This window comes from Crassostrea angulata, chromosome 4 (assembly GCF_025612915.1).
Source record: "Crassostrea angulata isolate pt1a10 chromosome 4, ASM2561291v2, whole genome shotgun sequence".
NCBI lineage: Eukaryota > Metazoa > Mollusca > Bivalvia > Ostreida > Ostreidae > Magallana > Magallana angulata.
The window spans coordinates 21366378-21392456 of record NC_069114.1 but is presented as its reverse complement, the minus strand read 5'-3'; the positions used below and the strand labels follow the sequence as shown (position 1 = coordinate 21392456).

General features: G+C 35.1%; 5 protein-coding genes across 8 annotated transcripts; 1 reads left to right on the top strand and 4 right to left on the bottom strand.

Annotated features, from left to right (window-relative positions):
* Positions 1–3799: 3799 nt before the first annotated feature.
* LOC128180872 (uncharacterized) lies at positions 3800–5709 on the bottom strand. 3 transcript variants are annotated; one of them, XM_052849040.1, is made up of 3 exons: positions 5247–5704; positions 5016–5060; positions 3801–4635 (listed from the first exon to the last, which is right to left on the bottom strand). In XM_052849040.1, the coding sequence occupies exons 1-3, from the start codon at positions 5439–5441 to the stop codon at positions 4186–4188; spliced, it is 690 nt and encodes a 229-aa protein (XP_052705000.1). In that variant the 5' UTR covers positions 5442–5704; the 3' UTR covers positions 3801–4185. The 3 variants fall into 3 exon arrangements, with proteins under 3 accessions (XP_052705001.1, XP_052705000.1, XP_052704999.1); XM_052849039.1 differs by having other exon boundaries at positions 3805–4635; positions 5016–5066; positions 5247–5666; XM_052849041.1 differs by lacking the exon at positions 5016–5060 and having other exon boundaries at positions 3800–4635; positions 5247–5709.
* A 2632-nt stretch (positions 5710–8341) lies between these two features.
* On the bottom strand, positions 8342–10198 carry LOC128181725 (ninjurin-1-like). 2 transcript variants are annotated; one of them, XM_052850233.1, is made up of 3 exons: positions 9959–10180; positions 9720–9776; positions 8342–9406 (listed from the first exon to the last, which is right to left on the bottom strand). In XM_052850233.1, the coding sequence occupies exons 1-3, from the start codon at positions 10067–10069 to the stop codon at positions 8954–8956; spliced, it is 621 nt and encodes a 206-aa protein (XP_052706193.1). In that variant the 5' UTR covers positions 10070–10180; the 3' UTR covers positions 8342–8953. The 2 variants fall into 2 exon arrangements, with proteins under 2 accessions (XP_052706193.1, XP_052706194.1); XM_052850234.1 differs by lacking the exon at positions 9720–9776 and having other exon boundaries at positions 9959–10198.
* A 1499-nt stretch (positions 10199–11697) lies between these two features.
* LOC128182406 (ninjurin-1-like) lies at positions 11698–13153 on the bottom strand. The gene is made up of 3 exons (XM_052851021.1): positions 12967–13153; positions 12733–12783; positions 11698–12480 (listed from the first exon to the last, which is right to left on the bottom strand). Exons 1-3 carry the CDS (start codon positions 13075–13077, stop codon positions 12034–12036), a joined length of 609 nt encoding a protein of 202 aa, XP_052706981.1. The 5' UTR covers positions 13078–13153; the 3' UTR covers positions 11698–12033.
* Positions 13154–15942: 2789 nt separating this feature from the next.
* LOC128182404 (uncharacterized) lies at positions 15943–21925 on the top strand. Its single transcript, XM_052851017.1, has 4 exons — positions 15943–16019; positions 16972–17311; positions 17394–17518; positions 20399–21925. Exons 2-4 carry the CDS (start codon positions 16972–16974, stop codon positions 21632–21634), a joined length of 1701 nt encoding a protein of 566 aa, XP_052706977.1. The 5' UTR covers positions 15943–16019; the 3' UTR covers positions 21635–21925.
* A 1585-nt stretch (positions 21926–23510) lies between these two features.
* On the bottom strand, positions 23511–24693 carry LOC128182405 (uncharacterized). The gene is made up of 3 exons (XM_052851018.1): positions 24543–24693; positions 24303–24359; positions 23511–23989 (listed from the first exon to the last, which is right to left on the bottom strand). Exons 1-3 carry the CDS (start codon positions 24651–24653, stop codon positions 23537–23539), a joined length of 621 nt encoding a protein of 206 aa, XP_052706978.1. The 5' UTR covers positions 24654–24693; the 3' UTR covers positions 23511–23536.
* Between the last annotated feature and the right edge of the window lie 1386 nt (positions 24694–26079).

The window sequence follows — 26079 nt, the reverse complement described above, 5'->3', positions numbered from 1 at the left end:
CTATAATGCTACAGTTTGTGAGATTACTATGCAAGGATCCTCAAATTGTGTAAACTCTAATGTAGTGGAACCAAGAGTTATCTTTCTTGATGTTTTGTACAGTCTGAGAGTTATTCCTCTTGAAGTGGAACTCTGCTACGTTCAGTTTTTCAGGTTGTGTACGTGCGGTCCCACCGCAGTGCTACACATTTTCATTCATATGTTACTATTTATGTTGTTCAAGCCAACCATAAACCTCGGACCATAACTGGGTCCCCAGAAAGGGGTTCAATGTTTAAAATAGAAAAACCATATGCTACGAAATGTAATGTTACAAGGAACTGCTGTTCAGGTGAGCGATGTGGCCCATGGGCCCCTTGTTTACAGATTGTTTGCTAATACCGGTATTGATACGATGTACAATGGGCAAACTAGTGAATGAAAAACGCAGATGATATTGTGATCAAATAAAAAAGCGAATGCATATATACACTTTCAGATGCAAGTAAATTAGCGCATTAAAATCTGGATATCTAGCAGGCTTTTTCGAATTAACCAACTGTGTGATTTTTGAGTGAATGTCTATGGGAGACCGTCTGCTTAAAGGGAGCGTAATGGAAAGAGCTTTCCTCGTCGTATAACGCACGGATTATATATAATTATCTAACGAACTAATTAATGGATCGTGTTATCACTAAGGAATACTAAATGGTATCTCTGAGTCCCAGTTTATTCATCTTTTTAATTTTTTTAATTTTTTTTTTTTTGGGGGGGGGGGGGCTACATCCTTGCAGGCAATATTAGGCCAAAGTGTTTACTGTTGCGAGATCTATGTTAAGGTTTTAAGCAATCTTTGTAACTAAACAGCACCTTAAATATAGCATTTTTCAATTAGTTCAAACATAAATAGTTTCAAATGAAAAAAAACCCCAACCAGTTGTTTTATTTTGGCAACAAAGGTAATATTTTATTCTCTTTTGAGAAGTGGACAGGCGTAGACTATGCCTGTCCACTTCTCAAAAGAGAATAACAGCTATAGATCTATGAGTTTGGTTCAATAATAACTTCTATGGTATTTAAAAAATACGAAAAAATAATTTGAAATAATTTTTCATAGAAGCATTCTGTAGATGTTGATATGCCCCCAATGTTTTTTTTTCATATAATTTGAAAATTAATCATATAATTAATTCAAAATTTTACATGTTTTAAATTAGACAAGAGGCCGAGGGATTACATCGCTTACCTGAGCAACAATAGCCATAATTCTGATTGAATGAGCATAATAGTATTCAATTCGATATATCTTGACAATTAAGTATAGCATATCTAACACAGATATTAAAAATTCCGCCAATTTTTATCCACATATTGCAAAACCCCTTTTGTTGTTTTAGGGTTTTCTTTAATCCCATTTTTAACCATTCCCTCTTTGTGGCGCCACTTTTCTCCGGGGAATCATGACCAAACTTCATTCTGCACAATCTGTGCTTTCACACAAGTTTCAGTTTCTATTTCGGCCGAATGCTTTTCCAGAAGATTTTTCTAAATATAATGTAAAAATTAATGTAATGTAAAAATTTAACAACAACCCCCCCCCCCCCAATTGTATTCCCACCATAACCCGGGGATCAACCCGGTTGAACAAACTTGAATCGACACTACCTGAGGGTGTTACCACACAATTTTGAGCTTTCCTGGCTTAATGGTTTTTGAGAAGAAGTTTTTTTCAAAGATGTACTCTATATATTCCAATGTAAAAATTCATCCCCCATTGTGCCCCCCCCCCCGGAAACCTTAATTTGAACAAACTTAAATCTACACTATTTAAAGATGCATCTACACATATGTAAGCTTTTCTTGACTCATTGTTCTTGAAAAGAAGATTTTTTATAGAGATTTTTTCTACATTCCTATGTAATATATATAACCCCCCCCCCCCCCCATTGTGGCTCACCCTACCACCGGGGACAAAAATATGATTTTTGAAAAATACCAAGAAATTTTCAATAATTCTAAATTATCTCCCCTTTCAAAAGGGCGTGACCCTACATTAAAATAAACTTGAATTCCCTTCACCCAGTAATGCTTTGTTCTTAGTTTTGTTGAAATCGGCTCGGTGGTTCTGGAGAAGAAGATAAATATGTGGAAAGTTTACAACAACAACGACAACAACGATAGACAACGGGCAAATTTTGACGTTCAGAAAAGCTCGAAAGCCTTCGGCACAGGTGAGCTAATAATCTTTGGTCTCCGATACCATGGCAACGACAGCTTCTAGCAACATTTTTTTTTATCTAGCTACATGTACTTATTACATAAATGTGTATCATTGTATGTAATATAAAGTTATTTGGTGTCTATGCGTGCCGAAACACCTAAATACAATTTTGATTTTTTACGAAGAATTGATGTTTAAAAAACTAAATTTTGATTAAAGTACATGAAGTACATGAAGCAGCCTATAAGAATTTATTTATCATCATATTATATTATATATTCTAGTGCTTCTGTAAATATGACTGCATGATTAGTATAGCGGACTATATGTTATATTTACATCCAACAAGTATTATTCCTTCTATTTCTTACGGAAACTTATAGTTAGTTCATAGCTTTATAGAAACAGCCAGACTGAAATCTACACGCCCCGTTTATCGATTGGTCGAAATCTACAGCGGCTGAAACTGACATGAAACTGACAGGACAGATATTGACACGCCCAGTTTATCGATTGGTCCAAACCTACAGCGACCTAGAAAAAATCACGGACTGCACGAATTAATCATGACGATGTCAGAATCAAAGTCTCACAGGAGACGATTTGGCTGTTTCTTTTAGCTAACGTACTGTACGTAAACAGTAATTTAGTAAATTTGACTTACTTTTCATAATCAATTTATTAATTAGCTAAAAGAAAGATGTTAATATAAACAATAAAATGCTTTCTTTGATGATTCATTCGGGTTATGAATGTAGCGATCATTGCAGAAAGAAATAGCATAACCCGCTAACACGGGTTATGTATTTTTTCTGCAATGTCGCTACCTTCATATCCCGATTGAATCACCAAAGAAAGCATTTTATTGTTTAAGTAAATGAATAAAAACCATAGAACAAATTCAGTAAATTCATTGTAGGTTAATTTAAACAATAAAATGCTTTCTTTGGTGATTCATGATGGATATGGCGGTTGCGACATTGCTGAAAAAATATAAATCCGCGTTAGCGGGTTATGTAATTTTTTTCCTGCAATTATCGCTACCTTCATGACCCACATGAATCATCAAAGAAAGCATTTTGTTGTTTATATTTACATCTTTCTTTTAAGAAATTAATCAATTGATTGTAAAAAGTAACTGAAATTCACTTAATTACTGACAGTGTACATCAGTACGTTATAAAAGACATAGCCAAATTGTCTCCTTTGGGATTCGAGTCTGACATCATCATGATTATTTCGTGCAGTCCGTGGTTTTTCTTTGGTCACTGAAGGTTTCGTCCAATCGATAAACGGGGCGTGTATATTTCAGTCTGGCTGTTTCTATTGAGCTATAGAGAGAATCATACTCGGTGAAAGTAATTTTTTTTTTTAATGACAACTTTTTAATTCTGTACAGTGCTTATTTCAATCGTTTAAACTGTTGCATTAAAATGTTCTATACAGTTACATAGTTACCCTCGATTTGATCATGATGGCGAAAAGGCTTTTTTTTTTAGACAAAACGGGATGTTGACACTTTTGACTTACATGTATTGGACAATTAGGAGAAGTTGTGTTCACTTGTGGCTTACAGCTCGCCATTTTAACTTCCTTATTAAAAAAAAACTATAGTTTTATCTATAATTTGTATTTATTGAAAACTTAACAATAATTTACAATAATTTACAACAAAAAAAGACAAACAATAATTCACAAGTAAAAAAGATTAAAAACCTATTTTATGAAAATAAATCTTCCATTACATAGTCCTATTTTCGCTTGCGTGCATTGCATAATGCATGGCCTACCAAATATTTTCTTCTTGATGTGATTGACTTCGTCAAGTACAAGTTTTCGATACTTGGTTTATACAATTCACTAAATAGATTAAATGTATTCAATATTGAAAACAAATCAGAATGTTGAAAGAAAAATTTTGATATGACATAATGATACGATAAATGATATAAAACAATGATATAAAAGTTGTTGCTTACCCAAAATTACTTGTTGTCTGTCGACGTCAAACCTAGTCCTGCGATTGCAACGTTCAAAATAATCACGAAATACATACAAAACATGCTGACCTCGTCATACCACTCAACACACTCACACCACGAACAAAGACACGTGACCCCTCGTGGATTACTTGACCTAGACACCGGCGTGCCCGCTGCATTTTCGACATCCCTTTGGTGTTCCAATTCGGCTCTTCTTTCTTTTCGCCATCTTTGAATCATAAGAAGTCCAAACACTATATGCCAGAAAAGCGCCAACCCGATCATGATCAATAGAGGTATGAAGTATTTGTTTCCATGGTCTCCGTCCAATACCGCGCGTAGTTGGGAGATGTTTGCCGCCATCAGTGATGCGTCGCAGAGTCCTCGAACGATGTTTTGTCTGTCAGTGAAAACATTTTTTGAAGACCCGTTGTTGTTTGGGGCATCGGGTTCCTACAATCATGAAAAGCAATGCTAGTACGGTTTATGCTTTTGAAGCAGTATGAAAACACAATTTTTTGTTTTGAATTTAAAAAAAAATGAATTCTGAATTCTTCTTGCACATTTGAATGACAAACTAGTAGATTTCAAATGTGTTATTAATAAAATTATTAATTGTATATCTGCTCTGACGTTTTCGCCACTAATTTCTCATCTCTTGACCACATTTCACTTTTAAAGAGAAATTTTCATTGATATCGGGCTCCGAAAAATACGTTCCCAGTACACAAAACATGCTATAAATTTTGCCAACCGTTTTCTCGTGTGATATTTTATTTAAGCAAATGAAAATATAGTTATTCATATAAAAATTCATAGAAAAATGGACTTACATCGAAACCTTGAAAACGTCTGAAGTCTACTTCGTCCGAATTGTTCTTCATCTTTGATTAAAAAGAAAGAATATTTAGTTATTGAGAACAACTCTTCGCGCACGAACTCCAGCCTTTAAAATATTTTGAGCGGATAAAAAATATTTTGGCCAAAAAAAAGCTTCTGTTTTTTTTTTTTTTTTTTTACACATTTCAGGAAATCTCAATTTTTTTTTCAGATTGAATACGTACATTCAAGGTAGTCGGCCTAGCAGTAGGTTTGACAATTATATCGATTTCATCCATTCCATTCCTGTTGTCATCGATTGTACCCGCCATTCCATCCCTGTTGTCATCGATTGTACCCGCCATTCCATCCCTGTTGTCAGTGCCACCCTGGTCATTGGGAATATCCTCTAATGGTACAATCTCATTGCCGGCAGTCATCTCGTCTGTTAAGTTAATGTGCGAGTTAGGTCTTCCTTGTCGGCTAGTCTTTCTATTATATAGAAGATATATTCAGGAAACTCCAAACACTTGATCGAATGTGTGGGTTTTCCTAATCTGCTTATAATGAGGTCGAATACAACTCACGCGTCACAATTATGCGCTCTGAGGATTTTCTGAATCATTTTTCAGCAATATTAGTTTTTCATTCAGAGATGAGAATATCACTTCTTTAACAGCCATATTATAGATGACACGGCTTATAATAAGGGTTGTCCATATTTCTGATATATTGATGCCGAGTTGTTGAACAATGCGAATGTCATATAGTATAAACGGATGATATGCATAAATGCCTGCAACATAGACATATTTAAATGAAAACTTATTTATACAAGATCGTATTAGCTGAATTCCGATCGGAGGGTTAGTTTTGGTAACGCTTGTTAATGCTTACATTGCGACATGTTTTATCGATCATTGATTTGAAAAAATATTGACGAGTGACGAATACTTTAGTCTCTAAAATTTTGGGTTTGTATTACATCAAAAATTTATTTTTTTTCTCGACTTCGATATATAGCAGAAATATGGACAACCCTTATTGTAAGCCGTGACATCTGTACTTATCTAAGCATTTAAAAACAAAGTGATACCTATCTTCAACGTCCAACTCACAGGGGCCAAGCCCGTTTTAAATAACATTAATTTCAATGTAACCATAAATAAATTAATGTTAAAACGGGCTTGGCCCCCGTGGTCCAACTTACAAAAAAATACATCTTTGCAATTTCGGTAACTGAGTAAATCTTTCCTTCTCTATCATTAATGAATGCGCACTTAATCTATATCTTGTATTTAACTGAATATTATGGTGTGCCGATGGGGCCACTTCGACCTTCGCACTTTCGTCTTTAGGTCGAGCTGCGAAGTTGCGAAGGCGAAAGTGCGAAGGTGCGACGGCAAAGGAGCGAAGATGCCAAGGCGAAAGTGAGAAGTTGCGAAGGCGAAGAAGCGATTCTACTATCGCTCCTTCGCCATCGCAACTTCGCACACTCGCCTTCGCATCTTCGGGCTTTCGCCTTCGCTTTTTACAATTGTGGAGCTCTCTATCGTTTAAAGACAATTTTAGCTGTATAATAGGACATCTGAGGCAGACGATGAACTTTTTAGAATTTATTTTCAACAGCCTGCGCAGATCCATAACTTTTTCTAGAGGGGGGGGGGGGGTCCGATGGATAATTATATTTGTCGGGGGGGAGGGGGGGTCCGAGACATATTTTGGAGTTTTTATTATATATAATTAATAAAATTAAATGTTCCGGGGGGATGGGATCCGGGCCCTCTTTCCCCCATTACTGTGTGAAGTTATTGATATTGAATTTTCGGGGGGGGGGGGGGGGGGCGGACCCCCTCTCCCGTCTAGATCCATACACGAGCAAGGAGTGTCGCATAATGAAATTAGAATGTTACTTTGTTTGATCCACGGTAAACAGACAGCTGGTAAGTGACAGGAGTCTGGTAGTGCATATGTATACATTATGGCGGACATTACATTTTTTGTGGAGTATATAATTATTAGGCATAGCCAGCACTGGTAAACATATATATCACATGTACACAGTAAAATATTTGTAAACATTCATAGTAAGCACAATGGCCTAGCGCATGCGTACCAATAATATCATGGATTAATCGGAAAACCTTGGCGAATACGGTGCCTGCATCACCCAGCCTCTTTACGGTAATTTGTTGACCACCCAGTCTCTTTACGGTAATTTGTTGATCACCCAGCCTCTTTACGGTAATTTATTGACCACCCAGCCTCTTTGCGGTAATATGTTGACTGCCCAGCCTCTTTACGGTAATTTATTGACCACCCAGCCTCTTTACGGTAATATGTTGACTGCCTAGCCTCTTTCCTGTAATTTATTGACCACCCAGCCTCTTTACGGTAATATGTTGACTGCCCAGCCTCTTTACGGTAATTTGTTGATCACCCCGCCTCTTTACGGTAATTTGTTGACCACCCAGTCTCTTTACGGTAATTTATTGACCACCCAGCCTCTTTACGGTAATTTGTTGACTGCCCAGCCTCTTTACGGTAATTTGTTGACTGCCCAGCCTCTTTACGGTAATATGTTGACTGCCCAGCCTCTTTACGGTAATTTGTTGACCACCCAGCCTCTTTACGGTAATTTGTTGATCACCCAGCCTCTTTACGGTAATTTGCCAAAATAACATAGAAGAGAACAGAACCTGTCCTTTGGCCACCATTCGTGAGGAAGTTGGTGTATCTTTGTCATTTTGGATAATGTGCAAATCTCAGAAAAGTCTCTGAGAGCCACCATATAGTGATAGTACTACACGAATAAACTCGGTTAACTTATTAGTCTTCATCTAGGCTGGTACTGTATAGCCGATGCCAGGGAACTCCATAATATACTCATTAAGTATCCCTCGATTTAGCTTTTGGTTTTTTTTTGGTTCTTATTCATAGCCTTATTTTTGGATACCATCCGTTACTATCGTAATCATCCGAGAGTGTGTCAAGCTTTTTACCTTAACTACTGTGGTTTCGTCAATATTCGTTGAATACCAATTTTCGTGGATTTCGTTGTTAAGTTGATCCACGAAATTAAATGTTCATTGAAGTTCAATTTCAACTAACATTTTGTATTTATAGGATCACTGACCACGGAATTAGGTATCCTTGAAACTGTGGTTTTCAGAAAATCCACGAAAATTGATACCCACGAAAATTAATGAAACCACAATAATATCCAAAGTACTTTGTACATTGTCATATTGGTCCTTTGGTTTATCGCGAATTTAAAAAAATGAAACAGTTTAACTATGTGTTTAATTACTAGTAATACAAAGAACACTTCGACTTTATTTAATCTTTATTTTTTTTTTCATTCACAATTGTATAAAACAAAATACAAACATGTATAAAGAGATTCCCCCCTTACATCGTTCTAATCTTTTTCTTTTCCTATTATAAAGAAAATAGGAAAAGATTAGAATTATGTAAAGAGATATAATATGAGAAAAAAAGATATATATATAACACCAGGTGCCTGTTTTTACTATCTGAAATGTAAAAATGTTTTATTGTATTGCATAATTTCTCTTTTTATTTTCCATATGTATAGTTTGTATTTGTATTTTATAGTATTTATGTTATATAATTGTAAGTGTTTTGTTAATTTTGCACAAAATCATGGCAATTTTTTTTTTTTAAAATTAATAAACTGTAAGTTATTCAGTCTCCCTAATCTTAAATGACAATTTTTGAGACAGTTTCTAATTAACTAGTAATTGACTTTTATTTTACAATTGTACATGTGTGTTATTCACAGGTATAACGCGACTTTGACACACAATTACGTTTGTCTATGTTATTTTTCATTTTTGGTTAATTTATTATCATAATTATTATTATGGTCATAATTATCATTTTTATTAATTTATGAGTATTTCTATACATGTAGTTGCTTTTCCAAAAACTACTTGCTGTCCCTTAACCCTAGTACTGCGATCACAACATTCAAAACAATAACAAAAAACACAATGAATATACTGATCTCATCGTACCACTCAACAGTCGCACACCATTCGCAGGCACAGACGATCCCTCGGGGGTCGCTTGCTATCGTATTGGGCCCCTGCCCCTGCGAGTCCGACTCTTTGGCTTTCTTCACATGTTCCAAGTGGGCTTTTCTTGCTTTTCGCCACCTTTGAATCATTATAAAACCAAACCCTATGTGTAAGATCAAAGACAGTCCAATCAAGACCAGTAGAGGGGTGAAGAATCTGTATGCCGGGTCCCCGTCCAATACCGCGCGTAGCTGAGACACATTTGCCGCCATTAGTGATGCGTCGCAGAACCCTTGAACGATGTTTTGTCTGTCAGTGAAAACACTCCCAGAAGGATTGTTGTTGCTAGTGCCACCTGTGTCCTAGAATCCCAACAAAACCAAGATGGGTAAAACTTATTCTTTTCAAGAAAATGAAAGACTCGAGTTGGTCCGAATCAAAAGATCTCTATGATTAATGAATATTAAGTTGTATATCAAATTACAGATTCCTCCGCTAAACGCTTTGTATACAAAAACAAACAAACTAACAAATAAACAAGCTATCTAACTATGGAACCGTTGCTAACTAGTTCGTATGTATACACATACATTGATAAACATGTACATGTTTTCTAAGCATAAGGAAAAAAAACAAGTTAGAATTCGAATATATAATATTTTACAAAATGCTTACGCCATTGTACATGGTTACAACATCATTGAAATCTGTTCTGTCTTGAGAATCGTTCATCTAAAATAGAATTTTTGTTTATTTTTTTGAGACAAGGTATTTACCTATGATTTCAGGGTTTTGGAAAAAACCTCACGATAGATGAAGAGAATCCACAGTGGCAGATGGAATTAATATTCAATGTATCTTAAGATTGCAGAATGTAGAACGTGATTGATTTTAATGGCATACGTTTGACTTACTGGTCTAGCAGCTGAAGTGACAACCATTTCGTTGGTACCAGTCAGACTGTCTTTGTCATTTGGACTCATCTCTAATGATACAGTCTGTTCGGAACTGTTGCCGGGAGACATATCAACTTATTCTGTGAAAATAAAGCCTTCCGTGTCCAGCTTTTAAGGCCACTGTTAACACGGAAACTCCGAAACACTTTATATAATCACTAGATGTAAATGAAAGTGGGGTTTTTTGGGGTTAATTTTTAAATTATGATACATCAAGTTCAATAGCAAGCAATGTATGCAGACCTATTTTATTTTCTTTGAAAAATTTACACACATAAACACAAACACAACCCTCCCTCCCCCCATATGGAGAGAGAGAGAGAGAGAGAGAGAGAGAGAGTTGAATAGGTATAATTCAATTTTAAGTAATGACTGCATATATTACTAGATTGGATTTTAAAAAGTAGTTGTTCAAAGTACAGTGACAGTTTTCTGTCACGTAAAAGTACTTGTACATGTAATTGCTATTGTTTCTAGGGTAATTAACGATAATTCTCACGAGAATCGTGAACAATACATTCGTCTTGTAAAAAACTCTGAAACTCCATGCAAGCGGTCTCACCCCCCATCTCACATTATTTGGAAGTACCATGATCACTGAAAAATGCATGGGTGTTTGACAATCGAAGTATAATTCATTACATTTTTTCGCATAATTCAGACACAATGACCGTTTTCATGTACAATTTTACAATAATAAGCAACAAAAAAGATTGTTCATGCTATTATATTGGTCACTACATGTATAAAATTTAAATAATTGTTCGTCGGGAGAGTCCGCGTGGAATTTTTTTTTCAAAATTTCGTATGTAAAACTATACAGTTTCCACCGATCCCCAAATATTCCAAGAGGAATAATCTTCAAAAATATAGAATAAGGCTTTTAAAAATTTTCAATATAAACGTTTTAAATTACTAGTATAAGTATTTGTTCATAATTGTTATATATTTCAAAATTGGACTTCAAATTGTCATCTGATTAAACTGCATGGTTAGATCCGGTTTCGTTATTACTGGACAATATGGAACTACTTGTACAGTTTACATATCACGGGGTTTTCAACAACAAAAAAATGAAATTAATAATGAGTGTATTTTAAAGTATGTACATAAATATGTACATGTATATGACGAGAGAGTCAGATCAAAATTGTACTGCACGACACATTGACGTGTGCACTAGATGTGCATCCGTTTAAACATGTTTTTTTTTCTTTCCTGGAAATGATCATGCAGTGTATGCATGGACATGATTATGACATAAAAGGATAAATATCATGTTGTGTTTGTTATTTTCTGGGAATGGGTGGGAGGGGGGGGGGGGGCTTTTAAAATTTCTTTCAGGTGTTTTTGTTTGTGTTTTATGAGTTTTTCTCTTTGCGGAGATGGATGTATTGTTGGCAATATTAAATACCCGGTATACCTTTTGTAAAATAAAATTAAATAAAATTATTATTATGTATTATGTAATTGTATTATATGTACAGAGGGTCTGATTTTTTTTCAAAAATGTCTGTTTTATGTAATTTTGGGCAAAGGATGAAATAATTAGATTAGAAATATGTCATAAAAGGATAATTTAATAAAAAAGAAAAATAAAGTCCCGTGGGATTATATATTGGGGGGGGAGCGATCCTGTCCTCAAGCACCTGTGATGTGTTTAATTACTAGTAATACAAAGAACACTTCGACTTTATTTAATCTTTATTTTTTTACATTCACAATTGTATAAAACAAAATACAAACACGTATGAAGAGATTTACCCCTTACATAATTCTTATCTTTCTCTTTTCCTATTATAAGGAAAATAGGAAAAGATTAGAATTATGTAAAGAGATATAATATGAGAAAAAAAGATATATATAACATCAGGTGCCTGTTTTTACTATCTGTACTGTAAAAATGTTTTATTGTATTGCATAATTTCTCTTTTTATTTTCCACATATATATAGTTTGTATTTGTATTTTATAGTATTTGTGTTATATAATTGTAAGTGTGTTTTGTTTTACATGTAGTTGTTTTTCCAAAAACTACTGGCTGTCCCTTAATCCTAGTACTGCGATCACAACATTCAAAACAATAACAAAAAACACAATGAATATACTGATCTCATCGTACCACTCAACAGTCGCACACCATTCGCACGCACAGACGATCCCTCGGGGGTCGCTTGCAATCATATTGGGCCCTTGCGAGTCCAACTCTTCGGCTTTCTTCATATGTTCCAAGTGGGCTTTTCTTGCTTTTCGCCACCTTTGAATCATTATAAGACCAAACCCTATGTGTAAGATCAAAGACAGTCCAATCAAGACCAGTAGAGGGGTGAAGAATCTGTATGCCGGGTCCCCGTCCAATACCGCGCGTAGCTGAGACACGTTTGCCGCCATTAGTGATGCGTCGCAGAACCCTCGAACGATGTTTTGTCTGTCAGCGAAAACATTTCCAGAAGGATTGTTGTTGCTAGTGCCATCTGTGTCCTAGAATTACAAAAAACCAAGATGGGTAAAACTTATTCTTTTCAAGAAAATGAGACCCGAGTTGGTCCGAATCAATTACAGGTTCCTCCGCTAAACACTTTGTATACAAAAACAAACAAACAAACCAGCTATCTAACTATGGAACCGTTGCTAACTAGTTGGTATACAAATACATTGATAAACATGTACATGTTTTCTGAGCATAAGGAAAAAGAACAAGTTAGAATTCATAATATTTTACAAAATGCTTACGCCATTGGTTAAAACATCTTTGAAATCTGTTCTGTCTTGAGAATCGTTCATCTAAAATAGAATTTTTTTTAAATTTTTTGAGACAAGGTATTTACCCATGATTTCAGGGCTTTGGAAAAAAAACCTACGATGGATGACGAGAATCCACAGTGGCAGATGGAATTAATATTCAATGTATCTTAAGATTGCAGAATGTAGAACGTGATTGATTTTAATGGCATACGTTTGACTTACTGGTCTAGCAGCTGAAGTGACAACCATTTCGTTGGTACCAGTCAGACTGTCTTTGTCATTTGGACTCATCTCTAACGAAACAGTCTGTTCGGAGCTGTTGCCGGGAGACATATCAACTTATTCTGTGCAAATAAAGCCTCCGTGTCCAGCTTTTAAGGCCACTGTTAACACGGAAACTCCGAAACACTTTATATAATCACTAGATGTAAACGAAAGTGGGGTTTTTAGGTTAATTTTTAAATTATGATACATCAAGTTCAATAGCAAGCAATGTATGCAGACCTATTTTATTTTCTTTAAAAAATTTACACACACAAACACAAACACAACCCTCCCTCCCCCCATATGGAGAGAGAGAGAGAGAGAGAGAGAGAGAGAGAGAGAGAGAGAGAGAGAGAGAGAGAGTTGAATAGGTATAATTCAATTTTAAGTAATGACTGCACATATTACTAGATTGGATTTTAAAAAGTAGTTGTTCAAAGTACAGTGACAGTTTTCTGTCACGCAAAAGTACTTGTACATGTAACTGCTATTGTTTCTAGGGTAATTAACAAAAATTCTCACGAGAATCGTGAACAATACATTCGTCTTTTAAAAAACTCTGAAACTCCATGCACGCGGTCTCACCTCCCATCTCACATTATTTTGAAGTACCATGATCATTGAAAAATGCATGGGTGTTTGACAATCGACGTATAATTCATTACATTTTTTCGTATAATTTCAGACACAATGACCGTTTTCATGTTCAATTTTACAATAATTAGCACCAACAAAAAAATTGTTCATGCTATTATATAAATAGTGCCTGTTTGGGAGGGTAACAGTTGAAATTGACACCCCGAGAAAACCATTGTCAACCGACGCGAAGCGGAGGTTGACAATGGTTTTAACGGGGTGTCGATTTCAACTGTTATCCCCCCCAAACAGGCACTATTTATTTTATTATACTGAATGCCGATTTAAAGAAAACTTAACTGCTTTTCTATAGGAATGACTTGAATTCTACTGCGAACCGTACGCGCATCATTTACGCGCATGTAACAATTCGTAATGTTACCCGTTGCCAAGTGTGTTGCTAACGCTGAGGGTAATTGAACGGATTATCAACTGCGTCTAAACCAATCAGATTTCAGTATTTAACATGAAAGTATAATAATGGTCACTACATGTATAAAATTCAAAAAAATTGTTCGTCGGTAGAGTCCGCGTGGAATTTTTTTCTTCTTCAAAATTTCGTATGTAAAACTACACAGTTTCCATCGATCCCCAAATATTCCAGGAGGAATAATCTTCAAAAATATAGAATAAGGCTTTTCAAATTTTTCAATATAAACGTTTTAAATTACTAGTATAAGTATTTGTTCATATTTGTTATATATTTCAAAATTGGACTTCAAATTGTCATCTGATTAAACTGCATGGTTAGATCCGGTTTCGTTATTACTGGACAATATGGAACTACTTGTACAGTTTACATATCACGGGGTTTTCAACAAAAAAAAATTAAATTAATAATGAGTGTATGTTAAAGTATGTACATAAATATGTACATGTATATGACGAGAGAGTCAGATCAAAATTGTACTGCACGACACATTGACGTGTGCACTAGATGTGCATCCGTTTAAAACATGTTTTTTTTTCTTTCCTGGAAATGATCATACAGTGTATTCATGCACATGATTATGGCATAAAAGGATTAATATCAATGTACATGTACTTTATTTTTTGTCGTGTTGTGTTTGTTATTTTTGGGGGGGGGGGGGGCTTTTAAAATTTCTTTCAGGTGTTTTTGTTTGTGTTTTATGAGTTTTTCTCCTTGCAGTGATGGATGTATTGTTGGCAATATTAAATATACTTTTTGTAGAGAAATCGGCGTTATATTGAACCACCATAGCTTTGAACAAAATAAAACATGTTGATTAAACAATATAGTGAATTAGAAATACTATATCAAAAAGATTCTACAGGAATTGATATTTATTATTTATTGATTTTTTTTTTACTGAAAAGGGTGTCTCTGTCTTCCTCTTCTTCTGTGTATTTTACATTGACGTCCCAGTACATATTGTACCATATTTTCAAGAAACGTCACAAACATTTACTGGGTTTTTTTTGGTGTTTTTTTTTTCAATTTTGACATACATGATTGTATCCATGCACCAAAAACATTTATTTTAATCACAGAGCAGTACTAGTATTATACACAAGATGAATTTTACCAACCGTCCCATTAACGTCGTCGTTTTCTGATGACGTCAGCGGCGAAACAACGTTAATGGAAAGCGCCCATAGGGTGCTTTCCCGGCATCGCCGGATTTGCCGGTGTTGCCTTCGTCGCCGATTTTGGAAATTGCGTCGCCGGAGTAAAGCAGAATAATGACCCCCGTAGAATAATGACCGGAGGTCAATTTTCGACGTAGAATAATGACCCCCGGTTTCAGTCCGTTCCTACTTCATGAACACAGATGCGCATCATTTACTTTAACATAAAATTGCCATTGAAACTGTTTACCTAAAGAATTTTAAATCCATAATGAGAACTACATGGAAATGCTCTTTCTTTTCATTTTTTAAAAAATCTAATACATTCGATCAGTGTTTATTATCTATTTAAGATATAAAACTATAGTCAGGTACTCTTCAAACAATTACTCTGAAAAATATAGCTCTATTTGTATTTGGCAAATAAAAATTTAAATGTTTAGAAATCGATGTGCATGTATATGTAATACGTAGAGAAAACAATTATATTGTAACATGATTTTTTGGTAAAAAAAAAAAAAATCCTTTTTACCAGAAATGTAAAAGTGAAGTATTCATATTCCCACGCTACCTGCCTCCTAAGTCTTTTTAAAGAAAATATAGGTCATTCTTCGATGGACAATTGGGAATAATCTCAGTTAACTTATTAGTCTTCATCTAGGCTGTATCGTAAGTCAAATCCCACGAGAAGTGGTCAGTGAATAATCATTCGTGTGAGACGCATCGATCAGAGCGGACGCTTTGCTTGCTTTTTGCCGGCCAGGAGTTTCCTTTAAATTCTCGAGGTAATTATCTGTAATGTTATATTTGTAACCTATTATATGCGTTGGCTATTGGTTAATTTCATTCTATGTGTGTAAAACTGTAAATATAGTATATATATTTTGGTTGTTTATAACTTAGTTAAGTTTTGCATACGTGTTTGGGGTGCGTTTTATGTAGGCATTTTAAAAACTTAGTGTTTGTTTTTAATAGTTTTATGAAAGATTTGAGAACGTGCTAGCGATTTTATGTCACAGTTTTACTGAAGCACGTTTGGTTTAGCCAACTGGGTGTTGGCATGTACTTGGTGTACATAACGTGTCTGTTTTACGGATTTGGTAATTAGAATTTTGTAGACGTACTGGGTGTGCGTTTATTATTCTGTGTGTGTAAGCATTTTGCAAACTTGGTGTTTGTTTAATATTGGCTTTTAATAGTATGAGAGGTTTGAGAACGTGATATCGAATCTTATTGGTACAGTTTTATGTAGCACGTTTTTCATGCGCGGTTTTAGCCAACTGGGTGTTGGCATGTACTTGGCGTGCACGTGTCTATTTTACGTAGTCAGTTCTGTTAACTGATATTGGGACATACATATTAGAGTTTTTGTAGATATACAGGGTGTTATTCTGTTATTTGTGTGTGAATTTTACAAACTTTGTGTTTGTTTACTAGTGTTAAGAGAGGTTTGAGAAGGGGCTAGCGATTCTTATAGGTACAGTGTTATGTAGCACGTTTTTCATGCGCGGTTTTAGCCGGCTGCATGGGGTTCGCATTTACTTGGTCTGCATATGTCTGTTTATGTATGCGGTTTTGTTATTTTATATACGGAGATATACATATTAGAGCTTTTATTGACGTGCTAGGTGTGTGTTTTATTTAGTAAGTGCATGTTAAAAAAAAAAAAAAAAAAAAAAAAAAAAAAATTATATTGAAACTTTTATTGTGGGAATAATTTGTGTAATTATGTTGTAGATGACCTTGGTGTTGAAGCCAAAGCATTCATTATTGGGGAAGAGCTTGTTGCCGGTGATTATGGAATTGAAGTCTAATCAACCTGGGATGCAGATAGATACATTCGCACGGTTGAAGAAGGATCATCCATTAGAGAAATATTCGTTGGAAGAGTTGAAAGTAGAATTCAACAGACTTACAGGGGAGACAATCCAGTCTTTGTTGATCATCCTGAGTCAGGAGGAGTCAGTGGATTTGGTTAGGAAGATTATGCATTTTTCAATTTTGCATGCAAATAATGTGGGAGCACCCAAGGGTCAGGTTTTGACGGAGATAGCGCCATCTGCTGCTGGTAGCAGTGGTAAGTAAGGTTTATATGTTGAATTATATTCTGATGATTTTGTGAATAAAAGTGCATTGAAGTGAGTTTGTGGTTTATGTAGGTCCTTGTACTGGTAACGGGGATGGTGCGGCCAATCTTGAAGATAGACTGAAAGGATTGGAGCAGAACGTATCGGTGTTGAAGTCTAAGTCAGGAGAACAGAAGGTGGATGATGCAATCCGACAGGTACGCCTTTTGGCAGCTCGACCGAAGTTGACACCGTCGCATGTTCTTATCGCATCACTGGAAATGCTGGTTGATGTTGCAAAGTGTGAGGGGCATAAGGATGCAGAGTTTTTTAATAAAGCTCTTCAGGCATGCAGGCGTTTTGAAGAAAGTGAGGATGTGTGTGGCTTATGTTTGAAACTGATAGGGTCTAGTGAAGATAGAAAGATTTCTACCGCCATTGCTGAATGGGTTAAGGGAAAAAAATATGATAAAGAAAATGAGAAAGAGAAGGTTAAGGAAACCAATGTTAGTAATGTTCCATCTTTTCCTTATCTAGCTCCAATGTATAATAATTTCCCTTTGGGGTTTGTTCCTCCTATGCCAATGCCAGGTTACATAGGTTTTGGGCAGGGGAGAGGGGGTAACAGAGCTCGAAATGGTCAAAATTCTAACCCAAGGGTATGTTATTTTTGTAAAGAAAAGGGTCATTTTGTTGCAGCATGTCCAAAAATAAAAAAGGAATAAGATGTTTAATAATGTTGGAAAGTTATGGAAATTTGTATGAGAAGACTTTGTTTTCCAAATTTTGTTGTTTATTTTCCTCTTGCCAAAGGTACTAACCTTTCAGTGAATTATTTCACGCGGCTGGGGGTAGAATAAACTTTTCTCTGTAATATTTCTGTTATGTTTTAGAGTGAGTCCATGAGATGTAAGAGGTTTCATTTCCATCCTCATATTCCAGAGTGGGAGAAAGAAGCTTTAGAATTTTCTCCTTTAGATATACCTCAAAGAGATTTGGATATTTCTAAGTGTTGGGTGAATTACAGAGGAGAGTTTGTTCTGCCTCCAATGAATGTTTTGTTAGCAGAGAGTATTGTTGAAAATGATTTAGAAGTAGGTTTACAAGATATATATTTTAGAGATCCAAGACAATTTGTTGCAGGAAATATTCATAATCATTTGGATGAGTGGGAGAGAATGGGTTTGGATGAGGAAGCAAGAAAGTGGTTAAGAGAGGGGGTTAATGTAGAACATTATTTTAGGAAATTTAAGGGAAATTTCAAGGGAAAAAATTATGATTGTGCAACCCCACCTGAAGCATATTTTCCAAACTCGTCTAGTTGTAGACATTTCGGGGGGTTTATTTCTTCTACTATTATTGAGAAGATTAAAAGTGGTACAATTTTGGTTTGGGGTAAGGTTGGGGATTGTGTTCCACCTCATCTGATACTTCCACTTACAGTAGAACATACAAAACCTAGACTTTGTCACGACGAAAGATTTTTGAATTTATGGGTAATGGATAAGCCTTTTCAGCTTGATACATTGAAGGAAGTTCCAAGATTAGTTGGTAGGAATCATTTTATGGCATCTGTAGATGACAAGTCTGGGTATGACCATGTGAGGGTTAGTGAAAGGTCAAAGTCTTATTTTGGTTTTCAATTTGGCGGTTGGTTTTTTGTGTATAATACAATTCCATTTGGTTTTAAGTTGAGTGCATACATATATAAGAAATTAGGCTATTTTGCTACAGCTCATTGTAGGCGATTGGGTGTACCTTGCCTTCAGTACATTGATGACCGTATGATTTCAGAGTGGCATGGAAAGTCTTTGTTTACGAATCAAAAACTTCTAGTACTTAGAAGCATTTATATTGTGTGCCAGTTGTTAGTAAGATTAGGGTATTTTTTGGCTCTTGAAAAATGTGTTCTGATTCCGACAAAAATTCTGAAGTATTTAGGTCTATTGATTGACTCTCAGAAATTAGCATTTTTGCTCCCTGAGGAGAAGAGAAATAGGTTTGCTGAGTTGAGAGATTTCATTTTGAGTGAGGATAGTGTAGACATAAAAACCCTTCAACGGTTTGCAGGGAAATGTATTTCGTTTGTTTTAGTCGTTCCTGCTTCCAGGCTTTATTCTAGGGAGGTTCATAGGGCTATTGGGATGGCGGAAAGAAATTCCAGGAGAGTAGAGGTGGTAGGGGCTTTAAGAGAGGAGATTGAATTTTGGAAATTTTTAGACAACTGGAATGGTTTTGTTTCTTGGAGAAGTGAAAGGCATTTACAGATTAGTTTAGCAACAGATTCGTCAGGTTATAAGTGGGGAGCTTTAGTTTTTAGTCAGAAAGAGTCGTTTGGAGATTTCTGGGGCATAGATGATAAAAGACCTATCCATCTTAAAGAGGGAGATGCTTTATTGAATGCTTTGTTGTCTTTGGGTAAGCAGGTAGAGAATCACAGGGTTGATGCATATGTAGATAATAAGGCTCTGGTTCATGTTTGGGAAAATCAGGGAGGTAAGGATGTCAGGTTTAACAATATTATGAAGAGCATTTTTGTTTTCACAGAGAAAAATAATGTAGATTTGAAGTTGCATTTCATTCCATCAGGAGATAATGCGGCAGATGGGCCTTCTAGGTCTCTTTCATTTCAGGATTGTCAGTTATCTGAAAAATCATGGTCTGAGATTCAGTTAGCATATGGCCCTCATTCGGTAGATTTGATGGCTCTGGATTCAAATGTGATGCTGAATGAGAGAGGTGAGAAGTTAAGGCATTTTACACAAGGTCCATCTCCATTGTCAAGTGGGATTAATGTCTTCTCACAGGATGTGTCCTTAGAGGACAACCCATATGTTTTTCCTCCATTTTGTTTAATATCTGTGTTGTTGAAATTCTTAGAGAGTTAGAGGGTTAGAAAGTGCACAGTTGTTGTTCCTGAGATTGTCCCCACTCCAGTATGGTGGCCGTTATTCTGGTTATATGTAGAATCTTTTATTGTTCTTGGGAATAAGGGAGATACAGGGGTCCTAAAATTACCTTCAAAACAAGGTTTTGTTTTAGATAAGGTAGGTCTAAAGTGGAAGTTAATTGCAGGAAGGTTATCTTTTTCGTTGTAGGTGGAGGTTACACAGGATGAAAGGTCTTCACTTACAAGAAATTTGAAGAGTTTTGATTATTTTAGTGAAAACCGTCTCCAGTATTTGTATTCTTTGGTAGATAATTCTAGTTATGCTAAAAAACTGTCATCTTTAGGGAAAGAATTCAATAAGTTCGTCAGAGAACAATTTTATGTGGATATTTTGCAGACTACCCCGTATCATGTGCAAATGTTTTTGATATTTAAAGATAAGAAAGGGAAAACAAAGGTTCATGATATTCATTGTGGATATTTAGGGAAGATGTCTGATGTAAGTGAATGTTCATGTCCAAAGAGATTAGCTTTTGGAACAGTTCAGTCTTTGATCGGTCAGTTGAAAACAGTATTTGAGGATTTAGGGTTGGGAAAAGATTGGGATAGGAATTTGAATGGGGGTAATCCTGCATGTGCCCCTATGGTAAAGAAATATTTGAAGGCAATCAAAAAAGAGCAGTCAATAGCACACATTGTTCCAAAACAGGCAAAACCTTTATTTTTGTCAAAATTAAAAGCTATTTGTTGTTATATTGATGAAAATCTGCAGTCAGGAAGTCTGGGGGTGGATAAGAGGTTTATTTACTTGAGGGATCAGGCTTTTTTCAAAATTCAGTTTTTTGCAGGAGATCGAGCAAATGATTTAGGACAATGTATTGCTCAAGAGATGAAGTGCCTGCCAGATAATGAAGGTTTGCTTTTTTCTCATATGGTAGGAAAAACTTTGTCAAACGGTCAGGTGAATCAGTTTACTATATTTAGAATTCATGATAAATCTGTGTGTCCTGTGCATGGTTTAGAAACATATGCTGTAGGAGTGAAGTCATTAGGCATTGACATTTCTTCTGGTTACTTGTTCAGGCCTTTGAGCCGTTCGGGTAAGGAGATTTTGGATGCACCTTTATCCTCGTCAGTAGTTTATACTAGATTGAAACACTACCTTGCAGTGTTAGGTGTGGATCAAGGGGAAACTCCACATAGTTTAAGATCAGGTTGTACAATATCCTTAGCTTTGTCGGGGTTGGATCAATCTTCTGGAGTTATTATGAACCATATCGGTTGGGCTACAAAATCCACTTTCGAAAGATACTCTAGAATTTCAAAGATTGCTGATAGGGGAGTCATAGGGACAGCACTGGCAGGGGTTGCATCTCGGGAAGGAGACGCTGAGAGAAAATTCTTAAAATTTGGAGATGATTCAAATTTAAAACCATTTTTGTAGAGATCAGGATAAGATATTTTAGTTTTGGGGAGAATATGAGCTTAAAACCTTTATGATTGAGAGTTGATTGTTTATATGTTTTGGGAGCAATTTTGTGTATTCCAAGTATTTAATATGTTAAGATGATTTATGATGATAATGATGTATTAAGGGCTGTAAAGTATATTCATTCTATGTTTGTATTTTATGAGTGGATATCAATCATCAAATTTATGAATTTTGTGTAGTAATAAATTTGTATATGCAGCTTTTCAAATGCTATGTTGATAATTAAATATAATGACAAGTTAATATGTTGTGTTTTGTTTAGTTTTGAGTATTGGGAAGAATAGGAGAGGGTGTAACGAATGAATGGTTTAATTATAATTTGAGCTTGTTTGTTGAAAGGGGTAACAATTTCAGCCCAATACTTAACCATTACTCTGACCACGACGAGAGGGATTAGAATTAGGATATATTTATATCGTAAGTCAAATCCCACGAGAAGTGGTCAGTGAATAATCATTCGTGTGAGACGCAGCGATAGGGCTGAGGATTTGATTACATTTTGTATACACGATACTGGATATATTATAGGAGATGGAATTTAAAAAAAAAAAAAAAAAAAAAAAAAAAAAAGAAAGTATATATTTATTTATATATATATATATATATTATATATATATATTGTATATGGTATATAAAAAAGCATATAGATATTATGAGAAGGTAAATTTCGAATCTCTCTTGTTGAAGTTGGGGTAACAATTTCAGCCCAATACTTAACCATTACTCTGACCACGACGAGAGGGATTAGAATTAGGATATATTTAGTACTGTATAGCCGATGCCAGGAAACTCCATAATATACTTATTAAGTATCACTCGATATAGCTTTTGGTTTTTTGGTTTTTATTCATAGCCTTATTTTTGGATACCATCCGTTACTATCGTAATCATCCGAGAGTGTGTCAAGCTTTTTACCTTAACTACTGTGGTTTCGTCAATATTCGTTGAATACCAATTTTCGTGGATTTCGTTGTTAAGTTGATCCACGAAATTAAATGTTCATTGAAGTTCAACTTCAACTAACATTTTGTATTTATAGGATCACTGGCCACGGAATTAGGTATCCTTGAAACTGTGGTTTTCAGAAAATCCACGAAAATTAATACCCACGAAAATTAATGAAACCACAATAATATCGAAAGTACTTTGTACATTGTCATATTGGTCCTTTGGTTTATCGCGAATTTAAAGAAATGAAACAGTTTAACTATGTGTTTAATTACTAGTAATACAAAGAACACTTCGACTTTATTTAATCTTTATTTTTTTTTCATTCACAATTGTATAAAACAAAATACAAGCATGTATAAAGAGATTCCCCCCTTACATAATTCTAATCTTTCTCTTTTCCTATTATAAAGAAAATAGGAAAAGATTAGAATTATGTAAAGAGATATAATATGAGAAAAAAAGATATATATATAACATCAGGTGCCTGTTTTTACTATCTGTAATGTAAAAATGTTTTATTGTATTGCATAATTTCTCTTTTTATTTTCCATATGTATAGTTTGTATTTGTATTTTATAGTATTTATGTTATAAAATTGTAAGTGTTTTGTTAATTTTGCACAAAATCATGGCAATTTTTTTTTTTTAAATTAATAAACTGTAAGTTATTCAGTCTCCCTAATCTTAAATGACAATTTTTGAGACAGATTCTAATTAACTAGTAATTGACTTTTATTTTACAATTGTACATGTGTGTTATTCACAGGTATAACGCGACTTTGACCCACAATTACGTTTGTCTATGTTATTTTTCATTTTTGGTTAATTTATTATCATAATTATTATTATGGTCATAATTATTAATTTATGAGTATTTCTATACATGTAGTTGCTTTTCCAAAAACTACTTGCTGTCCCTTAACCCTAGTACTGCGATCACAACATTCAAAACAATAACAAAAAACACAATGAATATACTGATCTCATCGTACCACTCAACAGTCGCACACCATTCGCAGGCACAGACGATCCCTCGGGGGTCGCTTGCTATCGTATTGGGCCCCTGCCCCTGCGAGTCCGACTCTTCTGCTTTCTTCACATGTTCCAAGTGGGCTTTTCTTGCTTTTCGCCACCTTTGAATCATTATAAGACCAAACCCTATGTGTAAGATCAAAGACAATCCAATCAAGACCAGTAGAGGGGTGAAGAATCTGTATGCCGGGTCCCCGTCCAATACCGCGCGTAGCTGAGACACATTTGCCGCCATTAGTGATGCGTCGCAGAACCCTCGAACGATGTTTTGTCTGTCAGTGAAACCACTCCCAGAAGGATTGTTGTTGCTAGTGCCACCTGTGACCTAGAATCCCAACAAAACCAAGATGGGTAAAACTTATTCTTTTCAAGAAAATGAAAGACTCGAGTTGGTCCGAATCAAAAGATCTCTATGATTAATGAATATTAAGTTGTATTTCAAATTACAGGTTCCTCCGCTAAACGCTTTGTATACAAAAACAAACAAACTAACAAATAAACAAGCTATCTAACTATGGAACCGTTGCTAACTAGTTGGTATGTATACACATACATTGATAAACATGTACATGTTTTCTAAGCATAAGGGAAAAAAACAAGTTAGAATTCGAATATATAATATTTTACAAAATGCTTACGCCATTGTACATGGTTACAACATCATTGAAATCTGTTCTGTCTTGAGAATCGTTCATCTCAAATAGAAATTTTTTTTTAGTTTTTTGAGACAAGGTATTTACCTATGATTTCAGGGCTTTGGAAAAAAACCCACGATGGATGAAGAGAATCCACACTGGCAGATGGAATTAATATTCAATGTATCTTAAGATTGCAGAATGTAGAACGTGATTGATTTTAATGGCATACGTTTGACTTACTGGTCTAGCAGCTGAAGTGACAACCATTTCGTTGGTTCCAGTCAGACTGTCTTTTTCATTTGGACTCATCTCTAACGAAACAGTCTGTTCGGAACTGTTGCCGGGAGACATATCAACTTATTCTGTGTAAATAAAGCCTTCCGTGTCCAGCTTTTAAGGCCACTGTTAACACGGAAACTCCGGAACACTTTATATAATCACTAGATGTAAACGAAAGTGGGTTTTTTTGGGGGTTAATTTTTAAATTATGATACATCAAGTTCAATAGCAAGCAATGTATGCAGACCTATTCTATTTTCTTTGAAAAATTTACACACATAAACACAAACACAACCCTCCCTCCCCCCATATGGAGAGAGAGAGAGAGAGAGAGAGAGAGAGAGAGAGAGAGAGTTGAATAGGTATAATTCAATTTTAAGTAATGACTGCATATATTACTAGATTGGATTTTAAAAAGTAGTTGTTCAAAGTACAGTGACAGTTTTCTGTCACGCAAAAGTACTTGTACATGTAATTGCTATTGTTTCTAGGGTACATGTAATTAACAATAATTCTCACGAGAATCGTGAACAATACATTCGTCTTTTAAAAAACTCTGAAACTCCATGCACGCGGTCTCACCTCCCATCTCACATTATTTTGAAGTACCATGATCATTGAAAAATGCATGGGTGTTGGACAATCGACGTATAATTCATTACATTTTTTCGCATAATTCAGACACAATGACCGTTTCCATGTTCAATTTTACAATAATTAGCAAAAAAAATAATTGTTCATGCTATTATATTGGCCACTGCATGTATAAAATTTAAATAATTGTTCGTCGGGAGAGTCTGCGTGGAATTTTTTATTCAAAATTTCGTATGAAAACTACACAGTTTCCACCGATCCCTAAATATTCCAAGAGGAATAATCTTCAAAAATATAGAATAAGGCTTTTCAAATTTTTCAATATAAACGTTTTAAATAACTAGTATAAGTATTTGTTCATATTTGTTATATATTTCAAAATTGGACTTCAAATTGTCATCTTAATAAACTGCATGGTTAGATCCGGTTTCGTTATTACTGGACAATATGGCACTACTTGTACAGTTTACATATCACGGGGTTTTCAACAACAAAAAAATGAAATTAATAATGAGTGTATGTTAAAGTATGTACATAAATATGTACATGTATATGACGAGAGACTCAGATCAAAATTGTACTGCACGACACATTGACCTGTGTACTAGATGTGCATCCGTTTAAAACATGTTTTTTCCTTTCCTGGAAATGATCATGCAGTGTATGCATGCACATGATTAAGGCATAAAAGGATAAATATCATGTTGTGTTTGTTATTTTCTGGGAGGGGGGGGGGGTTTTAAAATTTCTTTCAGGTGTTTTTGTTTGTGTTTTATGAGTTTTTCTCTTTGCAGTGATGGATGTATTGTTGGCAATATTAAATATACTTTTTGTAGAGAAATCGGCGTTATATTGAACCACCATAGCTTTGAACAAAATAAAACATGCTGATTAAACAATATAG

Excerpts from the sequence above, each read along its gene's own strand:
- LOC128181725 (XM_052850233.1), bottom strand. The coding sequence starts at position 10,069 with ATGTCTCCCGGCAACAGTTCCGAACAGACTGTATCATTAGAGATGAGT. Across the intron at positions 9,777-9,958 it reads TCACTTCAGCTGCTAGACCA|ATGAACGATTCTCAAGACAG; the intron begins GTAAGTCAAACG and ends ATTCTATTTTAG. Across the intron at positions 9,407-9,719 it reads TTGTAACCATGTACAATGGC|GACACAGGTGGCACTAGCAA; the intron begins GTAAGCATTTTG and ends TTGGGATTCTAG.
- LOC128182406 (XM_052851021.1), bottom strand. The coding sequence starts at position 13,077 with ATGTCTCCCGGCAACAGCTCCGAACAGACTGTTTCGTTAGAGATGAGT. Across the intron at positions 12,784-12,966 it reads TCACTTCAGCTGCTAGACCA|ATGAACGATTCTCAAGACAG; the intron begins GTAAGTCAAACG and ends ATTCTATTTTAG. Across the intron at positions 12,481-12,732 it reads AAGATGTTTTAACCAATGGC|GACACAGATGGCACTAGCAA; the intron begins GTAAGCATTTTG and ends TTGTAATTCTAG.
- LOC128182404 (XM_052851017.1), top strand. The coding sequence starts at position 16,972 with ATGACCTTGGTGTTGAAGCCAAAGCATTCATTATTGGGGAAGAGCTTG. Across the intron at positions 17,312-17,393 it reads ATCTGCTGCTGGTAGCAGTG|GTCCTTGTACTGGTAACGGG; the intron begins GTAAGTAAGGTT and ends TGGTTTATGTAG. Across the intron at positions 17,519-20,398 it reads TGGATGATGCAATCCGACAG|GTGGAGGTTACACAGGATGA; the intron begins GTACGCCTTTTG and ends TTTTCGTTGTAG.
- LOC128180872 (XM_052849039.1), bottom strand. The coding sequence starts at position 5,441 with ATGACTGCCGGCAATGAGATTGTACCATTAGAGGATATTCCCAATGAC. Across the intron at positions 5,067-5,246 it reads CTAGGCCGACTACCTTGAAT|ATGAAGAACAATTCGGACGA; the intron begins GTACGTATTCAA and ends TTTTAATCAAAG. Across the intron at positions 4,636-5,015 it reads GACGTTTTCAAGGTTTCGAT|GAACCCGATGCCCCAAACAA; the intron begins GTAAGTCCATTT and ends TCATGATTGTAG.
- LOC128182405 (XM_052851018.1), bottom strand. The coding sequence starts at position 24,653 with ATGTCTCCCGGCAACAGTTCCGAACAGACTGTTTCGTTAGAGATGAGT. Across the intron at positions 24,360-24,542 it reads TCACTTCAGCTGCTAGACCA|ATGAACGATTCTCAAGACAG; the intron begins GTAAGTCAAACG and ends TTTCTATTTGAG. Across the intron at positions 23,990-24,302 it reads TTGTAACCATGTACAATGGC|GTCACAGGTGGCACTAGCAA; the intron begins GTAAGCATTTTG and ends TTGGGATTCTAG.